The sequence below is a fragment of the Salmo salar genome, chromosome ssa10 (assembly GCF_905237065.1).
Source record: "Salmo salar chromosome ssa10, Ssal_v3.1, whole genome shotgun sequence".
In the NCBI taxonomy this organism is placed as follows: domain Eukaryota; kingdom Metazoa; phylum Chordata; class Actinopteri; order Salmoniformes; family Salmonidae; genus Salmo; species Salmo salar.
The window spans coordinates 125,123,616-125,146,219 of NC_059451.1; the positions used below are offsets into that span (position 1 = coordinate 125,123,616).

General features: G+C 52.1%; 1 protein-coding gene across 1 annotated transcript; it reads right to left on the reverse strand.

The window, feature by feature from the left end:
• Window positions 1-407: 407 nt before the first annotated feature.
• LOC106561870 (SKI family transcriptional corepressor 1 homolog-B) lies at window positions 408-21,923 on the reverse strand. Its single transcript, XM_045688598.1, has 7 exons — window positions 21,718-21,923; window positions 18,891-20,736; window positions 18,541-18,619; window positions 18,345-18,455; window positions 17,730-17,804; window positions 7,369-7,443; window positions 408-1,242 (listed from the first exon to the last, which is right to left on the reverse strand). The coding sequence occupies exons 2-7, from the start codon at window positions 20,724-20,726 to the stop codon at window positions 1,145-1,147; spliced, it is 2,274 nt and encodes a 757-aa protein (XP_045544554.1). The 5' UTR covers window positions 20,727-20,736; window positions 21,718-21,923; the 3' UTR covers window positions 408-1,144.
• Window positions 21,924-22,604: the final 681 nt, after the last annotated feature.

A 22,604-nucleotide genomic window follows, 5' to 3' on the forward strand; every position in this document is an offset into this window, starting at 1 on the left:
TTCTTGCCATAATATGGACTTGGTCTTTTACCAAATAGGGCTATCTTCTGTATACCACCCCTACCTTGTCACAATACAACTGATTGGCTCAAACGCATTAAGAAGGGAAGAAATTCCTCAAATTAACTTTTAACAAGGCACACCTGTTAACTGAAATGCATTCCAGGTGACTACCTCATGAAGCTGGTTGAGAGAATGCCAAGAGTGTGCAAAGCTGTCATCAAGGCAAAGGGTGGCTAATTTGAAGAATCTGAAATATAAAATATATTTTGATTTGTTTAACTTTTTTTGGTTACTACATGATTCCATATGTGTTATTTCATAGTTTTGATGTCTTCACTATTATTCTAGAATGTAGAAAATAGTAAAAATAAAGAAAATAAAATAAAGAAAAACCCTTGAATGAGTAGGTGTGTCCAAACTTTTGACTGATTTATAAAAGTTATGGTCATATTTTCAATTAAACATATAATATTTTTCACGTGGTACTTTATAACTTTATATAAATTATACAGGGAGTGTGAAGACGCATTCTCTCATATGTTACAGTTAATATCATTAATGCAGTGGCTAATGACAGCTCTAGGTTTCCCTCACACCAAAGCATTGCTCTGGTACAATGATGTGGTCATTTGATAGAGGCCAGGGACGGATTCATAAAGCCGCTCAGAGTAGCAGTGCTGATCTCGAATCAGGTCCTCCATGTCTATATAATATTATGTATTATGATCTAAAATGCTGATCACATTTCATTTCTCAGACAAGGTTTGCAAAATTCTGGTAACTTTCCCAAAATTACCAGTTTTCCCAGAAATGCTGGTTGGAGAATTCCAGGTTTCCTGCTTATTCCTTCTAGGAATCTTTCAACCAGGATTTCTGGGAGAACTTTTGAAAAGTTACTGGGAATTGTCTACCCTAACTCAGACCCTGTCCCTCTAGTGTTAAATTGTCTACCCTAACTCAGACCCTGTCTCTCTAGTGTTAAATTGTCTACCCTAACTCAGACCCTGTCTCTCTAGTGTTAAATTGTCTACCCTAACTCAGACCCTGCCTAGTATTTTGGATACTGTACGCCTAGTCTTCAGGGTGGTAGTAGTCTTGCTTTCCAGACTGACGGGGCTCCACGGCGGACTGTGGGAAGGGACTAGGGTGGTAGAAGAGGAGGTTTGAAGGAGCAGGTTCCATTGCAGGGACGAGGAGTCAGCATCTTACAGGAGAATTGGTGTAGCGCGTCGTGAGCTTCTGGGAAGAAAGGGAATAGACACTAAATAGATCCACTAGATGTACGTGTGTGTGTGTGTGTGTGTGTGTGTGTGTGTGTGTGTGTGTGTGTGTGTGTGTGTGTGTGTGTGTGTGTGTGTGTGTGTGTGTGCGTGTGTGGTCCTCACAATGAACAATTACTTTCTGTTGATGTGTTTTCAAAATGCATATACGTTCATTCTCTTTTTCCTCAGTAAATGTAACTTGACAAACATATTTGAATTTAAATGTAGTTAAAGGCAGTTGTGGGTCAACTTGAATCAAGGCTCTAAAATGTAATACAACTTCATTAACAGACTGCATGTTTATGGACAGTGCTTTCGGAAAGTATTCAGACCCCTTGACTTTTTCCACATTTTGTTACGTTGCAGCCTTATTCTAAAATAGATTAAATCGTTTTTTCCCCCCCTAATTAATCTACACACAATACCTCATAATGACATCACAATATACCCCATAATGACATCACAATATACCCCATAATGACATCACAATACCCCATAATGACAAAGTAAAAACAGTTTCTTAGAAATGTTTGCTAATTTATTTAAAAAATAAATAATTTAAAAACCAGAAATATTCCATTTACATCAGTATTCAGACGCGTTACTCAGTACTTTGTTAAAGCACCTTTGGCAGCGATTACAGCATCAAGTCTTCTTGGGTATGACGCTACAAGGTTGGCACACCTGTATTTGGGGAGTTTCTCCCATTCCTCTCCACAGATCCTCTCAAGCTCTGTCAGGTGGGGAGCGTCGCTGCACAGCTATTTTCAGGTCTCTCCAGAGATGTTCGATTGGGTTCAAGTCCGGGTTCTGGCTGGGCCACTCAAGGACATTCAGAGCCTTGTCCCGAAGCCACACCTGCGTTGTCTTGGCTGTGTGCTTAGGGTTGTTGTCCTGTTGGAAGGTGAACCTTCGCCCCAGTCTGAGGTCCTGAGTGCTCTGGAACAGGTTTTCATCAAAGATCTCTCTGTACTTTGCTCCGTTCATCTTTCCCTCGATCCTGACTAGTCTCCCAGTCCCTGTCTCTGAAAAACATCCCCACAGCATGATGCTGCCACCACCATTCTTCACCGTAGAGATAGTGCCAAGTTTCCTCCAGATGTGACGCTTGGCATTCAGGCCAAAGAGTTGAATCTTGGTTTCATCAGACCAGAGAATCTTGTTTCTCATGGTCTGAGAGTCCTTTAGGTGCCTTTTGGCAAACTCCAAGAGGGCTGTCATGTGCCTTTTACTGAGGAGTGGCTTCCGTCTGGTCACTCTACCAAAAAGGCCTGATTGGTGGAGTGCTGCGGAGATGGTTGTCCTTCTGGAAGGTTCTGCCATCTCCACAGAGGAACTCTGGAGCTCTGTCAGTGACCATTGGGATGTTGGTCACCTCCCTGACCAAGACCCTTCTCCCACGATTGCTCAGTTTGGCCGGGCGGCCAGCTCTAGGAAGAGTCTTGGTGGTTCCAAACTTCTTCCATTTAAGAATGATGGAGGCCACTGTGTTTTTGGGAACCTTCAATGCTGCAGAAATGTTTTGGTTCGCTTCCCAAATCTGTGCCTCGACACAATGCTGTCTCTGAGCTCTACGGACCTCATGGCTTGGTTTTTGCTCTGACATGCACTGTCAACTGTGGGACCTTATATAGACAGGTGTGTGTCTTTCCAAATCATGTCCAATTAATTGAATTTACCACAGGTGGACTTCAATCAAGTTGTAGAAACATCAAGAATTATCAATGGAAACAGGATACACCTGAGCTCAACTTCGAATCTCATAGCATAGAGTCTGAATACTTTTGTAAATAAGGTATTTCTGTTTTAAATTTTTAATAAATGTCCAAAAATAAAAACCTGTTTTCATGTTGTCATTATGGGGTATTGTGTGTAGATTAACGAGGAACACATGTAATTGAATCAATTTCAGAATTAGGCTAAGAGGTCTGAATACTTTCCCAAGGCACTGCATGTCTGAAGAATACAATCTAACCCTTTAGCCACAGCCTGTTCACAGGTTAACATTCCTAACTAGGTGTGTCCTTGTGTATGAAAACTGCAGTAAAAATGTTTTATATATGTTTTTTTTAACTGCAGATTTCATACAAAAGGACACACCTAGTTAGGATTGTAAAGCTGTGAACAGGCTGTGGATAAAGGGTTAGATGTCTTTACATGTTGCGCATGTTGCAGTTGTTCAGTGTATATATACAGAACCAGTCAAACGTTTGGACACACCTACTCATGCAAGGGTTTTTCTTTATTTTTTACTATTTTCTACATTGTAGAGTAATAGTGAAGACATCAAAACTATGAAATAACACATATGGAATCATGTAGTAACCAAAAACAAGTGTTAAACAAATCAAAATGTATTTTATATTCTTCAAAGTAGCCACCCTTTGCCTAGATGACAGCTTTGCACACTCTTGGCATTCTCTCAACCAGCTTCACCTGGAATGCTTTTCCAACAGTCTTGAAGTAGTTCCCACATACGCTTGTTGGCTGCTTTTCCTTCACTCTGCGGTCCAACTCATCCCAAACCATCTTAATTGGGTTGAGGTCGGGTGATTGTGGAGGCCAGGTCATCTCATGCAGCACTCCATCACTCTCCTTCTTGGTCAAATAGCCCCTTACACAGCCTGGAGGTATGTTTTGGGTCATTGTCCTGTTGAAAAACAAATGATTGTCCCACTAAGTGCAAACCAGATGGGATGGCTTATCTCTGCAGAAGGCTGTTGTAGCCATGCTGGTTAATTATGCCTTGAATTCTACATAAATCACTGACAGTGTCACCAGCAAAGCACCTTCACACATCCTCCTCCATGCTTCACGGTGGGAACCACACATGCAGAGATCATCTGTTCACCTACTCTGCGTCTCACAAAGACACGGCGGTTGGAACCAAAAATCTCACATTTGGACTCATCAGACCAAAGGACAGATTTCCACCGGTCTAATGTCCATTGTTCATGTTTCTTGGCCCAAACAAGTCTCTTCTTCTTATTGGTGTCCTTTAGTAGTGGTTTCTTTGCAGCAATTCGACCATAAAGGACTGATTCACGCAGTCTCCTCTGAACAGTTGATGTTGAGATGTGTCTGTTACTTGAGCTCTGAGAAGCATTTATTTGGGCTGCAATCTGAACTTATCCTCTGCAGCAGAGGTAACTCTGGGTCTTCCTTTTCTGTGGCGGTCCTCATGAGAACCAGTTTCATCATAGCGCTTGATGGTCTTTGCAACTGCACTTGAAGAAACTTTTAAAGTTCTTGAAATTTTCCCGGATTGACTGACCTAAATTTCTTAAAGTAATGATGGACTGTCATTTCTCTTTGCATATTTTGAACTCTTCTTGCCATAATATGGACTTAGTCTTTTACCAAATAGGGCTATCTTCTGTATACCATCCCTACCTTGTCACAATACAACTGATTGGCTCAAACGCATTAAGAAGGGAAGAAATTCCACAAATTAACTTTTAACAAGGCACACCTGTTAATTAAAATGCATTCCAGGTGACTACCTCATGAAGCTGGTTGAGAGAATGCCAAGAGTGTGCAAAGCTGTCATCAAGGCAAAGGGTGGCTAATTTGAAGAATCTCAAATATAAAATATATTTTGATTTGTTTAACACTTTTTTGGTTACTACATGATTCCATATGTGTTAATTCATAGTTTTGATGTCATCACTATTATTCTACAATGAGTAGGTGTGTCCAAACTTTTGACTGGAATTGTATATATATATACACACACTGAACAAAAATATAAACGCAACATGCAAAGTGTTGTTCTCATGTTTCATGAGCTGAAACAAAAGATCCTAGAAATGTTCCATATCCACAAAAAGCTGATTTCTCTAAAAGAAAATTGCACAAATGTGTTCATATCTGTTAGTGAGCATTTCTCCTTTGCCAAGATTATTCATCCACCTGACAGGTATAGCACATCAAGAAGCTGATTAAACAGCATGATCATTACACAGGTGCACCTTGTGCTGGGGACAATAAAAAAAATCTCTGTCTCAGAGCTCTACGGACAATTGCTTCGACCTCATGGCTTGGTATTTGCTGAGACAAACACTGTCAACTGTGGGACCTTATATAGACAGGTGTGTGCCTTTCCAAATCATGTCCAATCCATTGAATTTACTACAATTTGACTCCGATCAAGTTGTAGAAACATCTCAAGGATGATCAATGGAAACAGGATGCACCTGAGATCAATTATCATGTCTCATAGCAAAGGGTCTGAAAACCTTCCAAAACGCACTGCATGTTTATTTATTAGCATATTCCCACAGGCTTCATATGAGTTACCTTTCAACTTGTGTTGAATAGCATAGCGAACCTTTTCCTCTCGCTCCAGCTCGCTGCATAATGTGTCTATATGTAAGGGACAGAGGAAGATATTGATGGGTTTTACATCAGTGGCTTTGGGGGACCGTTCACTATGTTGGTTTAGCCCTGAAGTAGCTCACCTGATTCACCCAGTCAAGGGCTTGATGATTAGTTGACAGGTGGAATCAGGTAGGCTAGCTGTGGAATGCACCAAATGTATTGAATGGCTGGAAGTCTACGAGGAGAGGGTAGGCTAGCTGTGGAATGCACCAAATGTATTGAATGGCTGGAAGTCCACGAGGAGAGGGTAGGCTAGCTGTGGAATGCACCAAATGTATTGAATGGCTGGAAGTCCACGAGGAGAGGGTAGGCTAGCTGTGGAATGCACCAAATGTATTGAATGGCTGGAAGTCCACGAGGAGAGGGTAGGCTAGCTGTGGAATGCACCAAATGTATTGAATGGCTGGAAGTCCACGAGGAGAGGGTAGGCTAGCTGTGGAATGCACCAAATGTATTGAATGGCTGGAAGTCCACGAGGAGAGGGTAGGCTAGCTGTGGAATGCACCAAATGTATTGAATGGCTGGAAGTCCACGAGGAGAGGGTAGGCTAGCTGTGGAATGCACCAAATGTATTGAATGGCTGGAAGTCCACGAGGAGAGGGTAGGCTAGCTGTGGAATGCACCAAATGTATTGAATGGCTGGAAGTCCACGAGGAGAGGGTAGGCTAGCTGTGGAATACACCAAATGTATTGAATGGCTGGAAGTCCACGAGGAGAGGGTAGGCTAGCTGTGGAATGCACCAAATGTATTGAATGGCTGGAAGTCCACGAGGAGAGGGTAGGCTAGCTGTGGAATGCACCAAATGTATTGAATGGCTGGAAGTCCACGAGGAGAGGGTAGGCTAGCTGTGGAATGCACCAAATGTATTGAATGGCTGGAAGTCCACGAGGAGAGGGTAGGCTAGCTGTGGAATGCACCAAATGTATTGAATGGCTGGAAGTCCACGAGGAGAGGGTAGGCTAGCTGTGGAATACACCAAATGTATTGAATGGCTGGAAGTCCACGAGGAGAGGGTAGGCTAGCTGTGGAATACACCAAATGTATTGAATGGCTGGAAGTCCACGAGGAGAGGGTAGGCTAGCTGTGGAATGCACCAAATGTATTGAATGGCTGGAAGTCCACGAGGAGAGGGTAGGCTAGCTGTGGAATGCACCAAATGTATTGAATGGCTGGAAGTCCACGAGGAGAGGGTAGGCTAGCTGTGGAATGCACCAAATGTATTGAATGGCTGGAAGTCCACGAGGAGAGGGTAGGCTAGCTGTGGAATGCACCAAATGTATTGAATGGCTGGAAGTCCACGAGGAGAGGGTAGGCTAGCTGTGGAATGCACCAAATGTATTGAATGGCTGGAAGTCCACGAGGAGAGGGTAGGCTAGCTGTGGAATGCACCAAATGTATTGAATGGCTGGAAGTCCACGAGGAGAGGTCGGGGAACCCCTGATTTACATCACTCATTTAGTGATTTAAATCTACAGTTATGGCCACATACATCTCCATATGTTCTGAGTTTATCGAGATACATTTAGAGGATAGATTATTCATCAATTGATTTATTTTGCACAAAAAAAATAAAAATAAATTGCATTTGATCAATCAACCAATTAAATGTATAGCTGTTTTTACATCAACACTCGTTGATGTTGTTTAATAATGGTCCCACTTTGTAAGCAGCTAGTCTTTTCTACCAGTATGCCTCCGTGTGAATGTTTGGTATGATCTCACCTCTGACAATATGAAGCTGCTGGACCATCTCCTCCCTGTAGGACAGCTCCCTTTTCATCTGATGATTGAAATTATCTGGGGAGCAATTTACAATAGCTTAGTCATCTTTAGCATAGCCGATAAACTAGCCTAACTTGGCTATTCTTTTAATATGGCAGCCTATTATACACTCTGGCATCCTAATCTGGCAAAATGGAATCTAGCTTCCTAAATTACCATTGCAGGTGCAACAATATTTCCCCCGCTTTAAATGCACGACACAACGCGGAGTGCCTGGATACAGCACTTAGACGTGGTAAATTGCTAAATTACCATTGCAGCCATATGCGTTTGACAGAAAACATCAACATCAATATGTACTAATGCCTCGTTCACATGCTAGTCGGAAAAAGGAAACTCAGAAATGTCCGACTTGCTAACTGGTTGAACACAGTACGTATATAACTACAACCAGTTAGCAAGTCAAAATGTCAAGAGTTTCCTAGATCCGACTAACACATGAACGCAGCATGTCAAATAAAACGCAGTGCAAAACCTCATGGAATTGTTTTTGTTCAGCGTTCAAGATGCTGATCATGACAAGCATGACATATTAAGAGAAACACTCTCTAACCCGATGGAATCAAAAACTATAAAACTGTAACATCTGATCAGATGAACAATAGCTATTTTTTTTCCATTAACTTGTCCAGTGATTTTTTTTGGGGTTGGTGTTGTCGACATTTAGAAAAGTTCGCATTGAAAATAGGGTGCGTTTCCATTTAACTATATTGTGTCGATAAAAACGGTGGGGCGCAATGACGTCACAAAACAAATAAAACGTTTTCGCCCCCCCCCAAAAAAACTACAATGTGGAATAAAATGTTTGTTCCATTACCTAGTTAGGCAAATTGTGCGTTAATAAATTGACGACAGCCTGTGTGTCCTCCCACCTATCTGTTTCATATCTCTGGTAGCCCGTGAAAGCCAGCATGGATAGAATGCCATAGTTGACTAATATTTGCCACATTGTAATAATTATCATGTGTCTAACATATCGCCACAGATCTACAGGCCATGCACTACGGGCTGCCTAGGCTGGTCCGATGCTGACACACTCCTGGACATCTGTAATAATTATCATGTGTCTAACATATCACCACAGATCTACAGGCCATACACTACGGGCTGCCTAGGCTGGTCCGATGCTGACACACTCCTGGACATCTGTAATAATTATCATGTGTCTAACATATCACCACAGATCTACAGGCCATACACTACGGGCTGCCTAGGCTGGTCCGCACCATGCTGACACACATCTGGTGGAAACTTGCCAGCCAACCAGATAAGTAAGGCAAAGCAATTCAGGCATTCTTGAAACTCAGGACAATAGTTGTCCTGCAAAGAAACATAACTTTTATAGTTGAAAAAAATATTGATTTTGCAAGCAGTAAACTAGGAATTTACACTGAAATGTGGAGTGGAGTTACGTGATGACAACACGTACCTTCAGAAGTATTCGGCAATCATCATTTATCCCAAAACACCGTTTCCGTCATCATTTATCCCCAAACACCGTTTCCGTTATCATTTATCCCAAAACACCGTTTCCGTCATCATTTATCCCAAAACACCGTTTCCGTCATCATTTATCCCAAAACACCGTTTCCGTCATCATTTATCCCAAAACACCGTTTCCGTCATCATTTATCCCAAAACACCGTTTCCGTCATCATTTATCCCAAAACACCGTGTCCGTCATCATAAGTCGCAATAAAGTTAGTTCGACAAAAAGAGAAATAAACCGACGAACGGATACAAATGTTGTTGATCTTTAGAAAATGTCTCCTATATCTGCCGTTTCCATTACACATGTTGCAATTATATCGTTTTTTGCGACATTGCTTTTGTCCAGCCAGCCAGCAGCCAGCAGCCAGCCAGCAGCCAGCCAGCCAGCAGCCAGCCAGCCAGTAGCCAGCAGCCAGCCAGCCAGCCAGCAGCCAGCCAGCCAGCCAGTAGCCAGCAGCCAGCCAGTAGCCAGCAGCCAGCCAGCAGCCAGACAGTAGCCAGCAGCCATCCATTAGCCAGTAGCCAGCCAGCAGCCAGCCAGTAGCCAGCAGCCAGCCAGTAGCCAGCAGCCAGCCAGCAGCCAGCCAGCCAGTAGCCAGCCAGCCAGCAGCCAGCCAGCAGCCAGCCAGTAGCCAGCCAGTAGCCAGCAGCCAGCCGGCAGCCAGCCAGTAGCCAGCAGCCAGCCAGTAGCCAGAAGCCAGCCAGCCAGCAGCCAGCCAGCAGCCAGCCAGCAGCCAGCCAGCCAGCAGCCAGCCAGCAGCCAGCCAGCAGCCAGCCAGCCAGCCAGCAGCCAGCCAGCCAGCAGCCAGCCAGTAGCCAGCCAGCCAGTAGCCAGCCAGCCAGCAGCCAGCCAGCCAGTAGCCAGTCAGCAGCCAGCCAGCAGCCAGCCAGCCAGTAGCCAGCAGCCAGCCAGCAGCCAGCCAGCCAGCAGCCAGCCAGTAGCCAGCAGCCAGCCAGTAGCCAGCAGCCAGCCAGCAGCCAGCCAGCCAGTAGCCAGCCAGCCAGCAGCCAGCAGCCAGCCAGTAGCCAGCCAGTAGCCAGCCAATAGCCAGCAGCCAGCCAGCCAGTAGCCAGCAGCCAGCCAGCAGCCAGCCAGCAGCCAGCAGCCAGCCAGTAGCCAGCCAGTAGCCAGCCAATAGCCAGCAGCCAGCCAGCCAGTAGCCAGCAGCCAGCCAGCAGCCAGCCAGCAGCCAGCCAGTAGCCAGCCAGTAGCCAGCAGCCAGCCAGCAGCCAGCCAGTAGCCAGCAGCCAGCCAGTAGCCAGCAGCCAGCTAGCCAGCAGCCAGCCAGCAGCCAGCCAGCCAGCAGCCAGCCAACAGCCAGCCAGTAGCCAGCAGCCAGCCAGTAGCCAGCCAGCAGCCAGCCAGCAGCCAGCCAGCCAGCCAGCAGCAAGCCAGCCAGCAGCCAGCCAGCCAGCAGCCAGCCAGCAGCCAGCCAGCAGCCAGCCAGCCAGCAGCCAGCCAGTAGCCAGCGCAGCCAGTAGCCAGCCAGCCAGCCAGCCAGCAGCCAGCCAGCCAGTAGCCAGCCAGCCAGCAGCCAGCCAGCAGCCAGCCAGCCAGCCAGCAGCCAGCCAGCCAGCAGCCAGCCAGCCAGCAGCCAGCCAGCAGCCAGCCAGCCAGCCAGCCAGCCAGCAGCCAGCCAGCCAGCAGCCAGCCAGCAGCCAGCCAGCCAGCAGCCAGCCAGCCAGCAGCCAGCCAGCAGCCAGCCAGCCAGCCAGTAGCCAGCCAGCCAGTAGCCAGCCAGCCAGCCAGCAGCCAGCCAGCCAGTAGCCAGCCAGCCAGCAGCCAGCCAGCAGACAGTCAGCCAGCCAGCCAGCAGCCAGTCAGCCAGCAGCCAGCCAGCAGCCAGCCAGCCAGCAGCCAGCCAGCAGCCAGCCAGCCAGCCAGTAGCCAGCCAGCCAGTAGCCAGCCAGCCAGCAGCCAGCCAGCCAGTAGCCAGCCAGCCAGCAGCCAGCCAGCAGACAGTCAGCCAGCCAGCCAGCAGCCAGTCAGCCAGCAGCCAGCCAGCAGCCAGCCAGCCAGTAGCCAGCAGCCAGCCAGCCAGCAGCCAGCCAGTAGCCAGCAGCCAGCCAGTAGCCAGCAGCCAGCCAGCCAGTAGCCAGCAGCCAGCCAGTAGCCAGCAGCCAGCCAGCAGCCAGCCAGTAGCCAGCAGCCATCCATTAGCCAGCAGCCAGCCAGCAGCCAGCCAGTAGCCAGCAGCCAGCCAGTAGCCAGCAGCCAGCCAGCAGCCAGCCAGCCAGTAGCCAGCCAGCCAGCAGCCAGCCAGCAGCCAGCCAGTAGCCAGCCAGTAGCCAGCAGCCAGCCGGCAGCCAGCCAGCAGCCAGCAGCCAGCCAGTAGCCAGAAGCCAGCCAGCCAGCAGCCAGCCAGCAGCCAGCCAGCAGCCAGCCAGCCAGCAGCCAGCCAGCAGCCAGCCAGCAGCCAGCCAGCCAGCCAGCAGCCAGCCAGCCAGCAGCCAGCCAGTAGCCAGCCAGCCAGTAGCCAGTAGCCAGCCAGCAGCCAGCCAGCCAGTAGCCAGCCAGCAGCCAGCCAGCAGCCAGCCAGCCAGTAGCCAGCAGCCAGCCAGCAGCCAGCTGAGCCAGCCAGCCAGCCAGCAGCCAGCCAGCAGCCAGCCAGCCAGCAGCCAGCCAGCAGCCAGCCAGCCAGCCAGCAGCCAGCCAGCAGCCAGCCAGCCAGCCAGCAGCCAGCCAGCCAGCAGCCAGCCAGCAGCCAGCCAGCAGCCAGCAGCCAGCCAGCCAGCAGCCAGCCAGCCAGCAGCCAGCCAGTAGCCAGCCAGCAGCCAGCCAGCCAGCAGCCAGCCAGCAGCCAGCCAGCCAGCAGCCAGCCAGTAGCCAGCCAGCCAGTAGCCAGCCAGCCAGCCAGCAGCCAGCCAGCCAGTAGCCAGCCAGCCAGCAGCCAGCCAGCAGCCAGCCAGCCAGCAGCCAGCCAGCCAGTAGCCAGCCAGCCAGCCAGCCAGTAGCCAGCCAGTAGCCAGCCAGTAGCCAGCCAGTAGCCAGCCAGCCAGCCAGCAGCCAGCCAGTAGCCAGCAGCCAGCCAGTAGCCAGCCAGTAGCCAGCAGCCAGCCAGCAGCCAGCCAGTAGCCAGCAGCCAGCCAGCCAGCAGCCAGCCAGCAGCCAGCCAGCAGCCAGCAGCCAGCCAGCAGCCAGCCAGCAGCCAGCCAGCCAGCAGCCAGCCAGCAGCCAGCCAGCCAGCAGCCAGCCAGCAGCCAGCCAGCCAGCCAGTAGCCAGCCAGCCAGTAGCCAGCCAGCCAGCCAGCAGCCAGCCAGCCAGTAGCCAGCCAGCCAGCAGCCAGCCAGTAGCCAGCAGCCAGCCAGCCAGCAGCCAGCCAGCAGCCAGCCAGCAGCCAGCAGCCAGCCAGCAGCCAGCCAGCAGCCAGCCAGCCAGCAGCCAGCCAGCAGCCAGCCAGCCAGCCAGTAGCCAGCCAGCCAGTAGCCAGCCAGCCAGCCAGCAGCCAGCCAGCCAGTAGCCAGCCAGCCAGCAGCCAGCCAGCAGCCAGTCAGCCAGCCAGCCAGCAGCCAGCCAGCCAGCAGCCAGCCAGCAGCCAGCCAGCCAGCCAGCCAGCCAGCAGCCAGCCAGCCAGCCAGTAGCCAGCCAGCCAGTAGCCAGCCAGCCAGCCAGCAGCCAGCCAGCCAGTAGCCAGCCAGCCAGCAGCCAGCCAGCAGCAGCCAGCCAGCCAGCCAGCAGCCAGCCAGCCAACAGCCAGCCAGCAGCCAGCCAGCCAGTAGCCAGCAGCCAGCCAGCCAGCAGCCAGCCAGTAGCCAGCAGCCAGCCAGTAGCCAGCAGCCAGCCAGCCAGTAGCCAGCAGCCAGCCAGTAGCCAGCAGCCAGCCAGCAGCCAGACAGCCTAGCCAGCAGCCATCCATTAGCCAGTAGCCAGCCAGCAGCCAGCCAGTAGCCAGCAGCCAGCCAGTAGCCAGCAGCCAGCCAGCAGCCAGCCAGCCAGTAGCCAGCCAGCCAGCAGCCAGTCAGCCAGCAGCCAGCCAGCAGCCAGCCAGTAGCCAGCCAGTAGCGAGCCAGTAGCCAGCAGCCAGCCAGCCAGTAGCCAGCCAGCCAGCAGCCAGCCAGCAGCCAGCCAGTAGCCAGCCAGTAGCCAGCCAGTAGACAGCAGCCAGCCAGCAGACAGCCAGTAGCCAGCAGCCAGCCAGTAGCCAGCAGCCAGCCAGCCAGCAGCCAGCCAGCAGCCAGCCAGCAGCCAGCAGCCAGCCAGCCAGCAGCCAGCCAGCAGCCAGCCAGCCAGTAGCCAGCCATTAGCCAATTAGTAGCCAGCCAGTAGCCAGCCATTAGCCAGCCAGTAGCCAGCCATTAGCCAGCCAGTAGCCAGCCAGTAGCCAGCCAGTAGCCAGCCAACAGTCAGCCAGCCAGTAGCCAGACAGCAGCCAGCAAGTAGCCAGCCATTAGCCAGCCAGTAGCCAGCAGCCAGCCAGCCAGTAGCCAGCAGCCAGCCAGCAGCCAGCCAGCAGCCAGCCAGTAGCCAGCCAGTAGCCAGCAGCCAGCCAGCAGCCAGCCAGCAGCCAGCCAGCCAGCAGCCAGCCAGCCAGCAGCCAGCCAGCAGCCAGCCATTAGCCAGCCATTAGCCAGCCAGTAGCCAGCAGCCAGCCAGCCAGTAGCCAGCAGCCAGCCAGCAGCCAGCCAGCCAGCAGCCAGCCAGCCAGCCAGCTGCCAGCCAGCCAGTAGCCAGCCAACAGCCAGCCAGTAGCCAGCCAGTAGCCAGCCATTAGCCAGCCAGTAGCCAGCCATTAGCCAGCCAGTAGCCAGCCATTAGCCAGCCAGTAGCCAGCCAGCAGTCAGCCAGCCAGTAGCCAGACAGCAGCCAGCAAGTAGCCAGCCAGTAGCCAGCCATTAGCCAGCCAGTAGCCAGCAGCCAGCCAGCCAGTAGCCAGCAGCCAGCCAGCAGCCAGCCAGCAGCCAGCCAGTAGCCAGCCAGTAGCCAGCAGCCAGCCAGCAGCCAGCCAGCAGCCAGCCAGCCAGCAGCCAGCCAGCAGCCAGCCAGCAGCCAGCCATTAGCCAGCCATTAGCCAGCCAGTAGCCAGCAGCCAGCCAGCCAGTAGCCAGCAGCCAGCCAGCAGCCAGCCAGCCAGCCAGCTGCCAGCCAGCCAGTAGCCAGCCAACAGCCAGCCAGTAGCCAGCCAGTAGCCAGCCATTAGCCAGCCAGTAGCCAGCCATTAGCCAGCCAGCAGCCAGCCAGCAGCCAGCCAGTAGCCAGCAGCCAGCCAGCCAGTAGCCAGCAGCCAGCCAGCAGCCAGCCAGCAGCCAGCCAGCCAGCCAGCCAGTAGCCAGCAGCCAGCCAGCAGCCAGCCAGCCAGCAGCCAGCCAGCCAGCAGCCAGCCAGTAGCCAGCAGCCAGCCAGCAGCCAGCCAGCAGCCAGCCAGCCAGCCAGCAGCCAGCCAGCCAGCAGCCAGCCAGCAGCCAGCCAGCCAGCCAGCCAGCAGCCAGCCAGTAGCCAGCAGCCAGCCAGCAGCCAGCCAGCCAGCAGCCAGCCAGCCAGCCAGCAGCCAGCCAGTAGCCAGCAGCCAGCCAGCAGCCAGCCAGCCAGCAGCCAGCCAGCCAGCAGCTAGCCAGCCAGCCAGCAGCCAGCCAGCCAGCCAGCAGCCAGCCAGCAGCCAGCCAGCAGCCAGCCAGCAGCCAGCAGCCAGCCAGCCAGTAGCCAGCAGCCAGCCAGCAGCCAGCCAGCCAGCAGCCAGCCAGCCAGCAGCCAGCCAGCAGCCAGCCAGCAGCCAGCCAGCCAGCAGCCAGCCAGCAGCCAGCCAGCAGCCAGCCATTAGCCAGCCATTAGCCAGCCAGTAGCCAGCAGCCAGCCAGCCAGTAGCCAGCAGCCAGCCAGCAGCCAGCCAGTAGCCAGCCAGCCAGTAGCCAGCCAGCCAGCAGCCAGCCAGCAGCCAGCCAGCCAGCAGCCAGCCAGCCAGCCAGCAGCCAGTCAGCCAGCAGCCAGCCAGCAGCCAGCCAGCCAGTAGCCAGCAGCCAGCCAGCCAGTAGCCAGCAGCCAGCCAGCGCCAGCCAGTAGCCAGCAGCCAGCCAGCAGCCAGCCAGCCAGCAGCCAGCCAGCAGCCAGCCAGTAGCCAGCCAGTAGCCAGCAGCCAGCCAGTAGCCAGCCAGCCAGCAGCCAGCCAGCAGCCAGCCAGTAGCCAGCCAGTAGCCAGCCAGTAGCCAGCAGCCAGCCAGCCAGTAGCCAGCCAGCCAGCAGCCAGCCAGCAGCCAGCCAGTAGCCAGCCAGTAGCCAGCCAGTAGACAGCAGCCAGCCAGCAGACAGCCAGTAGCCAGCAGCCAGCCAGCAGCCAGCCAGCAGCCAGCCAGCCAGCCAGCCAGCAGCCAGCCAGCAGCCAGCCAGCCAGCAGCCAGCCAGCAGCCAATTAGTAGCCAGCCAGTAGCCAGCCATTAGCCAGCCAGTAGCCAGCCATTAGCCAGCCAGTAGCCAGCCAGTAGCCAGCCAGCAGCCAGCCAGTAGCCAGCCAGTAGCCAGCCAGTAGACAGCAGCCAGCCAGCAGACAGCCAGTAGCCAGCAGCCAGCCAGTAGCCAGCAGCCAGCCAGCCAGCAGCCAGCCAGCAGCCAGCCAGCAGCCAGCAGCCAGCCAGCCAGCAGCCAGCCAGCCAGCAGCCAGCCAGCAGCCAGCCAGTAGCCAGCCAGTAGCCAGCAGCCAGCCAGTAGCCAGCCAGCCAGCAGCCAGCCAGCAGCCAGCCAGTAGCCAGCCAGTAGCCAGCCAGTAGCCAGCAGCCAGCCAGCCAGTAGCCAGCCAGCCAGCAGCCAGCCAGCAGCCAGCCAGTAGCCAGCCAGTAGCCAGCCAGTAGACAGCAGCCAGCCAGCAGACAGCCAGTAGCCAGCAGCCAGCCAGTAGCCAGCAGCCAGCCAGCCAGCAGCCAGCCAGCAGCCAGCCAGCAGCCAGCAGCCAGCCAGCCAGCAGCCAGCCAGCAGCCAGCCAGCCAGTAGCCAGCCAGCAGCCAATTAGTAGCCAGCCAGTAGCCAGCCATTAGCCAGCCAGTAGCCAGCCATTAGCCAGCCAGTAGCCAGCCAGTAGCCAGCCAGCAGCCAGCCAGTAGCCAGCCAGTAGCCAGCCAGTAGACAGCAGCCAGCCAGCAGACAGCCAGTAGCCAGCAGCCAGCCAGTAGCCAGCAGCCAGCCAGCCAGCAGCCAGCCAGCAGCCAGCCAGCAGCCAGCAGCCAGCCAGCCAGCAGCCAGCCAGCAGCCAGCCAGCCAGTAGCCAGCCAGCAGCCAATTAGTAGCCAGCCAGTAGCCAGCCATTAGCCAGCCAGTAGCCAGCCATTAGCCAGCCAGTAGCCAGCCAGTAGCCAGCCAGTAGCCAGCCAACAGTCAGCCAGCCAGTAGCCAGACAGCAGCCAGCAAGTAGCCAGCCATTAGCCAGCCAGTAGCCAGCAGCCAGCCAGCCAGTAGCCAGCAGCCAGCCAGCAGCCAGCCAGCAGCCAGCCAGTAGCCAGCCAGTAGCCAGCAGCCAGCCAGCAGCCAGCCAGCAGCCAGCCAGCCAGCAGCCAGCCAGCCAGCAGCCAGCCAGCAGCCAGCCATTAGCCAGCCATTAGCCAGCCAGTAGCCAGCAGCCAGCCAGCCAGTAGCCAGCAGCCAGCCAGCAGCCAGCCAGCCAGCAGCCAGCCAGCCAGCCAGCTGCCAGCCAGCCAGTAGCCAGCCAACAGCCAGCCAGTAGCCAGCCAGTAGCCAGCCATTAGCCAGCCAGTAGCCAGCCAGTAGCCAGCCATTAGCCAGCCAGTAGCCAGCCATTAGCCAGCCAGTAGCCAGCCATTAGCCAGCCAGTAGCCAGCCAGCAGTCAGCCAGCCAGTAGCCAGACAGCAGCCAGCCAGTAGCCAGCCAGTAGCCAGCCATTAGCCAGCCAGTAGCCAGCAGCCAGCCAGCCAGTAGCCAGCAGCCAGCCAGCCAGCCAGCCAGCAGCCAGCCAGTAGCCAGCCAGTAGCCAGCAGCCAGCCAGCAGCCAGCCAGCAGCCAGCCAGCCAGCAGCCAGCCAGCAGCCAGCCAGCAGCCAGCCATTAGCCAGCCATTAGCCAGCCAGCAGCCAGCAGCCAGCCAGCCAGTAGCCAGCAGCCAGCCAGCAGCCAGCCAGCCAGCAGCCAGCCAGCCAGCCAGCTGCCAGCCAGCCAGTAGCCAGCCAACAGCCAGCCAGCAGCCAGCCAGTAGCCAGCCATTAGCCAGCCAGTAGCCAGCCATTAGCCAGCCAGCAGCCAGCCAGCAGCCAGCCAGCCAGCAGCCAGCCAGCAGCCAGCCAGTAGCCAGCAGCCAGCCAGCCAGTAGCCAGCAGCCAGCCAGCAGCCAGCCAGCAGCCAGCCAGCCAGCCAGCAGCCAGCCAGCCAGCCAGCCAGCAGCCAGCCAGCAGCCAGCCAGCAGCCAGCCAGCCAGCAGCCAGCCAGCCAGCAGCCAGCCAGTAGCCAGCAGCCAGCCAGCAGCCAGCCAGCAGCCAGCCAGCCAGTAGCCAGCCAGCAGCCAGCCAGCAGCCAGCCAGCCAGCCAGCCAGCAGCCAGCCAGCCAGCCAGCAGCCAGCCAGCAGCCAGCCAGCAGCCAGCCAGCCAGCAGCCAGCCAGCCAGCAGCCAGCCAGCCAGCAGCCAGCCAGCAGCCAGCCAGCCAGCAGCCAGCCAGCCAGCAGCCAGCCAGCCAGCAGCCAGCCAGCAGCCAGCCAGCAGCCAGCCAGCCAGCAGCCAGCCAGCCAGCAGCCAGCCAGCAGCCAGCCAGCCAGCAGCCAGCCAGCAGCCAGCCAGCCAGCAGCCAGCCAGCCAGTAGCCAGCAGCCAGCCAGCAGCCAGCCAGCAGCCAGCCAGCCAGCAGCCAGCCAGCCAGCGTCGAATAAACCTGCTGAATTATACCTTTTAAATGTTGGAATTCTCGTTCCAGTTTCTTCCTCAGCTCCACTTGCTCCATGAGTTGTTTCTGCAATTCGTCTGTAGAAAAGGAACGAACAAATGTGTTAAAAATAGAAAATTAATACGGGTTGAAAATTGCTTCGGGGTTAAGACTAAATGGTATAGACTAAATGGTATAGGTTAAATGGTATAGGCTAATTTATGTTAAACGATTTGTTACGCGATTGGTAAAAGGCCTGGGGTGAAATCTGTTCTACTTCTTTTCTAACCTATTCTGTAGGGATCAATCCAATTATTAAAGAAAGTATATAATAAACAAGAACATATTTAAACAAAATAGACCAACACATATTATTAGTAATAATATTCATATTAATTATTGTTATTGTTATTTAATGGTCTTATATTTAGCCAGTTTTCTATGTTTGTCTGAGATTATACTAACATTGTGCGTCGCTTCCTCGCCTGAATGCACACAGAGACAACATTTATAACATTACAAAAACAAAAATTAAAATAGGCAATAAAATAGAGGCTTAAATATTTGTATATTACAAGTTCTGACAGAAAATGTGAAATACCGTATTATCGACTGAGAGGTGTAGCGTTTAAACTTACCCTCCTCGTTCAGTGCTTGTCTCGGGCCCCCCTCCCTGCTTGGGTCGTTATACGGCTTCGTTTCAACCTCCTTCACTGTGGAAGATGGCTCCTCTCTACTGGCACAGTCATCTGAATAAACAACAAATAAGTCTCATTCCTTTTCACAAAATGTATTTTATTATTTAAAAATGTTTTTAACAGAACAACATCCAACCTTTCGATTCCACATTGTCTGTCTGGTAATTCGTTGCTGAACCAAAAGCATATGGGCTGCTCCTGTCCGGCGAATACACCTAGACAAATCGGACAGGATCATTTAGGATAATTGGGCAATAATGCTCGGTGACATTTGGGACACATTCTCCTATTGAACAGTGTATTTGAACGGCTTTTTATTCTCTGCTATTCACACAGACAAAACAAACATGCGTATAAAAATGTGTGTAAAAGCAAGAGGATGACTTTTTTTTAATGAATCAATGAATTAATCACAATTAAATAGTATCTTCCTTAGTATGTAAATAACCATCTAATAGAAATAGACGGACCATATTAATCACTCACTTCATCAAAAGACGTGGTCTTATTGCAGTCCGGAAGCTGTTTGCCCTGTCTATCTCTATTTGAAGACCTCACCACCTGTATAGGTAGGTTTATTCTCTGTGAGTCGACCACAGCGGCCTGCTCTGACTTAGGGATGGATTCTAGGCCGTTTGGTGAACCGGCACCGCGCGTCGGGCTTAGGACGGGGACAGGAGGGCTCCTGCTGTCCTCAATGGAGTGCGGAAGTGACTCCTCGTCCTCTTGTGACTTATTGGTCTCCACGTCCACATCTGTCTCGCCAACGCTTTCCACGCTGTCTGGCGACAAGGACCTGTAGCTCGAGCTCTCGCTCAGGAAATCGGGAGACAGATACCCAGCTCGAGCCCCGTTGTACTTCCCCCGGTTACCGTACAGTTTGGCTATACTCTCCGCGTCTTTGATGACGGGTCTGAATGCGGAGACATAGCTAATCTTCCGGGGTAGAACGGGCATTTTACCGTCCATTAACCTCGCTTCATCCCCGGATTTGTCATCCTCATTCCGGGTGGACTGAGTGCTGGAGCACCGCTCATTATCCCCCAGGCTGTCCTTTGGTGTGTTGCTATTTCTTTCTCCCTGCTCGGATGCGTCCAGCTCACTCTGTCTGGAGCACAGCACCTCCGATGGCTGTTTGGGCTGGGCCTGGTGCTGTGGCTGGGCCTGGTGCTGTGGCTGGGGCTGGGGGAAGGACGGTATGGGCAGGCCGTCTGCAGTAGGCCAGAACATGGGGAAAGAGTGGTAGGCGCTGTCCTTGGGACGCGGCCAGGAGAAGACCCCAGAGAGGTGGGCTTTATTCGACTCCCCCATCACACCACTTTCATCCTTCTTCTGACACAACCCGAAGGCCGGAAACCCGTATGGGTGTGGGAAGAGAGGTGGAGGGATCTTCACGTTCTGCAGTATCCCGTAGCTTTTGCTGGGCACCGGAATAATGGGATAGCTGCGCGTGATACACGCCATACTCCCCATACCTCCCCGGTTATCCTCGCAGCGGAGGATTTTAGGGGGTATCTCCGGTGAGTCTCTCCGGGTCAGGTTGGAAGGTCCTTGGTGAGGTTTTAACGGAGAGGAACGTTCGGGCCCGTGGCGGTGCATTGGCAGCGTCCTCTTCCGGCTGCCCCCGTTGAACATGGCTTTGACGTCCTCCCACGCATGAGCTAAATCATCCGGCGAGCCCTTGTCGGTCAGTTTGAGGTGTCTCCTCCAGGAGTTAAAGTTAGCAGCGTCTGGTTGGGTATACTTGGATTCTGGTGTTCGGTGAGAGTGAAATATGAACTTATTGGGAGAAAAATACATATTGCAGAAGGAGCACTTGATGCACTTGGCTCGAGAGCTGTTGTATCTAGCTGGTATAAAGTTACCGCGGCTCCCCCACGTGCACTCGTGGGAAACATCAAACGCGAAATTCTCCGGTAGTTTTGGAGGGTTGTGAGCACCGATAAACGATTTACAAAGCCTCTCTGCTTCTCGCTTTGTAATCATCCCACAGCGCCTCGAGGAGATGGGCATGGCGCCAGCACGCCTCAGGATCTCCAGCTGGACCGGGGTGCATTGCACGCAGGTGATGCCCAGAGCCACACGCCGGTTGTGGATTTCGTTATAGCTGTAATTCTTCAGCAGGGTGTTAGAGATCTGGGCCAGACACAGTCTCTCCTGGCCGTCCAGCACCAGGCACACTATGGGGATTCCATACAGGGCTGTCTCGCTGACCTGGTTGGGTTTCAGGTTGGGGTTGAATGTTGGGAGGTCCTGTTTGGAGCTCGGTGGAGAGCGGCTGGAGTCCCGTTCCACAGGTAACTGAGTAGGATTAGACTCCATTACTGGAAGCCTGCAGAAGACAAAAAAAAAAAAACAGTTATTATCATGATAATGTAAATGTTTGTTTGTTTAATTTCGTTTCCCCCTTTTTTTTTAACCAATGAAAGCTAGTTTATAAACAATCATTATCCTTTTTCCAGATTCAAAAACATCAACAATATTGTTATAACATTGATTAGCCTAAAACAACAGCAAATAATAATAATGAATAATAATAATAATAATAACAACACTACCCCGTATCATAATAATGATCCAATGGACCTAATTAACCCATACTAATAATAAACAGGTTAGAAAAAACATGTTTCTAAAATGAAATGCAATAGGCAAAATAACAACCATTTCACGAGAAAGGTTTTGTGGTTCCTCCGGATTTTAAAAAAAAATAAAAAAGCCTATTTTCTAATTTGGATATTGGTTTATTAACCTCCTGCACAAATCGTTAACGGATGAGAGCTGAATTTAGCCGGCCCAGAGATGAGGAGTATAGCCTAGCAGGGCCAGCTAAGAGATTAACACGGTACAGAGCAAAAAGGACAATACACATTTAGCAATGCCAACAAACTTAACCAAGAGGATAGAAACTGTAAGCACCTTTCTTTGTAATTACCAAGGTTCAGAAAAAAAAATTGTCACTGAAAAGAGATATAATTAAGATGTTTCAAGAAAATATTCGTTTATTTTTCCGATGAAGTGACATGTAAGATTCACTTTTAATTCCGCATGAAATATATAATGGAATTTATATTATTTAATTTCACAGAAGACCATCAATGAGCACGTAGATTACTATTGCTGATTAAATTAAATGTATGATTCTGAATGTACCCTTATGCATTAAGAATGTATGGTTCTGAATGAACCCTTATGCATTAAGAATGTATGGTTCTGAATGTACCCTTATGCATTAAGAAATAACATGATTTTCAATGACACAACAAGGTAAAATGGATAAAACACGTTAATCCTTCCTTAAAGCGAAGCTTACCTTTTTGGACAGTGGAAAAACAAACAGTCCTTCTTTGTGCCAGCGACAGTTAACCAGCTATACACTGTGGTAGTCTAATTACACAAAGAGCAACATTCACTCCGTATATTCCCGTTGTTTCAGCAACATAACATTCAATTCTACTGGAAGGTTTCTCCAATAATTATGTACCTGCCGCTGACTGCGCTCACTCGAGCCAGACTCGCTCTGTGAGTGTGTGTGTGTGTGTGTGTGTGTGTGTGTGTGTGTGTGTGTGTGTGTGTGTGTGTGTGTGTGTGTGTGTGTGTGTGTGTGTGTGTGTGTGTGTGTGTGTGTGTGTGTGTGTGTGTGTGTGTGTGTGTGTGTGTGTGCGGTGTGTAAAGAGAGTGTCCACGAGGTAGACCGGAGCATCCACCTCCACTACACACACACACACTAAGATATTTCCCGCGACGCCCGGGACACAGATCAAGTGACAGCTGAAATATAGGCAAGGCACTCCCCACTTATTGCCAACATCTTTACATTAACCGTTTGCCTTCGCGATCAAAACTACCAGCGCTGTTATAGGCCTGAGTACAATTACATTCGGCCCTGAATATCCTTTTCCATAAAATGTTAGGAGAAAGAGACAATAAAGACATACAGGGTTTGAACAATGATAATAAGTGACTTGATGTCTTCTAACATTTATTTCAAGGTTAGTGGTATCTATGATTGATTGTCTCATATCCTCTCGCTCCACATGTGAAATGCGTTATTAACAGCCGGCGACTGGCTAATATTTTTAAGCAAACAGTCTATGGAAAGTGGATGTGTTAGCTAATGACTGTCCTATTAAATAAATTAAATGTATGGCTCTGAATGTACCCTTATGCTAATGACTGTCCTATTTGGGACCTTTAATT